The sequence below is a fragment of the Aphanomyces astaci genome (assembly GCF_000520075.1).
Source record: "Aphanomyces astaci strain APO3 unplaced genomic scaffold supercont1.493, whole genome shotgun sequence".
NCBI classification, from domain to species: domain Eukaryota; phylum Oomycota; class Saprolegniomycetes; order Saprolegniales; family Verrucalvaceae; genus Aphanomyces; species Aphanomyces astaci.
The window spans coordinates 1-2972 of record NW_009798756.1 but is presented as its reverse complement, the minus strand read 5'-3'; the positions used below and the strand labels follow the sequence as shown (position 1 = coordinate 2972).

At 47.9% G+C, this 2972-nt stretch overlaps 1 protein-coding gene across 1 annotated transcript; it reads left to right on the top strand.

Annotated features, from left to right (window-relative positions):
- Positions 1–1297: 1297 nt before the first annotated feature.
- On the top strand, positions 1298–1672 carry H257_19331 (hypothetical protein; the record flags this gene model as incomplete). Its single annotated transcript, XM_009848478.1, has 1 exon — positions 1298–1672. The coding sequence occupies one exon, from the start codon at positions 1298–1300 to the stop codon at positions 1670–1672; it is 375 nt and encodes a 124-aa protein (XP_009846780.1).
- Between the last annotated feature and the right edge of the window lie 1300 nt (positions 1673–2972).

Sequence of the window (2972 nt, the reverse complement as noted above, 5' to 3'; positions counted from 1 at the left end):
TATAAACCTAATGGAATACGTACATAATACGTTGGCAATGTACAATGCTGTAGCTCGCAACTACAACATACGTGTAGGGGCCAGCATAATGCCCTAGTTCTCTAGTGTGACAATCCTGTAGGGACAAGGGAGTCCATAATTTACCGATTTGCAAAAGCAAGTCAAAGTTGTAGAGTGTTCTTGCTCGGTGCTAGGACAAATATCTGCACTCGTCGTTTTGTGTACTGTAATATACTGGTACTCGTCAATCGCTGTAGTGGTTGGACCACGCGTCAAATGGACAATGCACGAGTAGTCGAGATAGATGTCATAAAGTGTCCCAAGCAGGAATGATCAATTTGCCGTGTGTATTGACTAGTGGTTCTGTCACTTTGCATCCCAGAGGTCATGTACACTACAAAAAGGTTGTATCTCAAAACCCACCTACTGTAGGCACGTTCTTCCAAGATCATTTTACTAGTATGGACTAATTTAAAAAATCATATGTCCCTTTTATGGTTTGTTGCACATACTTAGCGCTTTGCGCAGTCACAAGATTTACCCACGAGGGTCGACTCTAACATAGTTGGTCGGAGCTGTCGATGACACGTCCGTGAACACTACTGTATTCTCAGAGCAGTTTGCAAATTGGTCAGGCAGCAGAACGGTTCACTCCAATACTTGTTCTAGTACCGGTAGTATAGAACATCAACAAATCATGGACACAACGCCAAGTATCAAGAGATCTTAGCGTTGTCTGAACACTTGAATCGACGTTGGAGTGAACTTCGGCTCCAACCTGCAGACAGAACGTGTCCGGAACTTGAGCGATACTGGTCGTTGGGCGGTACAGTACAGTACTCGGGTACCACGTACAGCTGTACCGCTTCCACTGTCAGGCAGGGGGGCTCTCAGGGGAAGCGGGGGGGCGGGCGGCTGCCAACATCGCGAAGGAAACCAGACCAAGTTCTAATGATGAGTCCATGGTAAATGTTAAATGAACTTGTGGTTAACGGAATCCAGTAGATCCGATAATTTCACACAACTCTTTAGTCAGGTACTGTCACGACGACCTCTCAAATTGTTGCCTATTTTTGCGGCTAGCCGTTAAATATTATTCCGACACGTCACTTCAGTAGTTAAGGGGATAGGTCGGAAAATGAACAAGTGGACTCGTCAGAATGATGTCTCGACCTATCAATCAACCGAAGTGTCCTTAATGACAAATTGCACAGTTCGTTGGGCTGTATTTTCAACTCGTATAAAGCTCCAAGCACTTCACGTCAAAAGCTCATCTTTCGATTTACTTCGAAGTACCATGCACTCGTCGATCGTGTTTGCTCTGGCTTTTGTTGCGGCGCTGGCGACTGCCGCCTCCCCCGAGGCGCCAGCGCCGAACGCGAACGAATCGCCGGCGGTGGATTCAAAGGACGGCAAGGAATGGCTGGGATGGTACCGTCCATTGTACCGCCCCGTGTTTGCCGTTCCCGTACTACCAATCGTGCCTGTGTATCGTCCTGTGGTTGTGGTCGGGCGTCCCCATCTTCGTCGATGGGAAAGAGCTGCTGAAGACAATACCAAGTCAAACGGGGAATGGGCGGCTGCCCGTGTCGGACCCCGTGGGGGTGCTGTGGTGGTGGCTGGTCGCCCTCGTCGTTACTGGGAAGACAAACAACCCAGCGCGACCCCTTGATACTATTTTGATTAGTGTCGTCTTGACCTAATGGAACATGTTGGGATTTCATTGGAGCGTTAACAGCAAAGCACACAACGCTCGACAGCAATTAACAAGGGTTATTTTGGCATGCGAAGTGGGCGTGAGTTGAAATCCGAGTAATTCCCTCCGCCACCGCTGTCCTTAGAGCCATTGCTGCCAAGTACGTGGCAGTCGACGAAATTCATAACAAACATCACTACACACAAAAACACTACATACGGCACTTCGAGTACTGGTCATAATTTACATTCGACCTACTCATATGGCTACTGTGCGAGACCAACCGCAATTGAACGCGTCTTGCCCAGGCATGGACTGTACTGTACTGTACATAGAGTGGTGAAAATGCTGGATTGCAGCTGAGCATGACAGTGTTATTCATGCGATGATACAATGGTGCACACTAAGGCAGCACCCTCAACATCATATATCGTGCATTGACAGTTGGCATCATTGATGACCGTGCGTGATTATCTGTTGCGAGGAGTTTTCCATATCCATGAACACCCATGACAACAGTGACCATCCTGCGATACAACATGTACTCCTCGATCGTGCTTACCTTACATTTTTATTCCAGCGGCGTTGGCAGATACCACTACTGAGACGCCAGTGTCGAATGCGGATAAACTGCCGGCGGGATTGAAATATTGGCGGGTCGTCTACGGCTTTGTCGTTGCGAAGAAGGGGCCAAGGTAGCAGAAGAAACGTCGTCGAAGGAAGACTAGGTTGTGAGTGATCGCTCGTTGAAGGCTTGTGGCGTATTATCAGGAATACTAGTAAGCTGCAAGCTCACGGCTACGACTGCTTGAATACGTCAGAATGGAATTCAGTAATGATAAACATCTCCACCAAATTCAATTTATCGTGGTTAGTCAAGGTGCTGAAGTACAACATGTGGCTTTTGGGATGCCTCACGTGATTGTCCACTACGTCCTTGGCGGGGAGTGACAAGTGGCAACGCATTCGCGTCTAATTTCTTCAGTGAGTTCGACTGAAACCGATTCACACCCTAACTTCATGGCACCCCCCATCACCAGGCTGAGCACAAAATGTATTACGATATATGGAGGGTGGGTGCTTTCCCTTAGTGTGTAGTTCGAAGAAAACATCGTCTCCACTGCACACACTTTCAATTTCTGCCCCCCCCCGGAAGTGGATAAAACTGTGACTTGGCTTTGCACATCGGTAAAATATATGGGGTCGATCCTCTGGGCCCTACACGTTTGTGAGAACTAAAGTTTCGTATATTCGCAAGGTCTTATGTACGCATTCC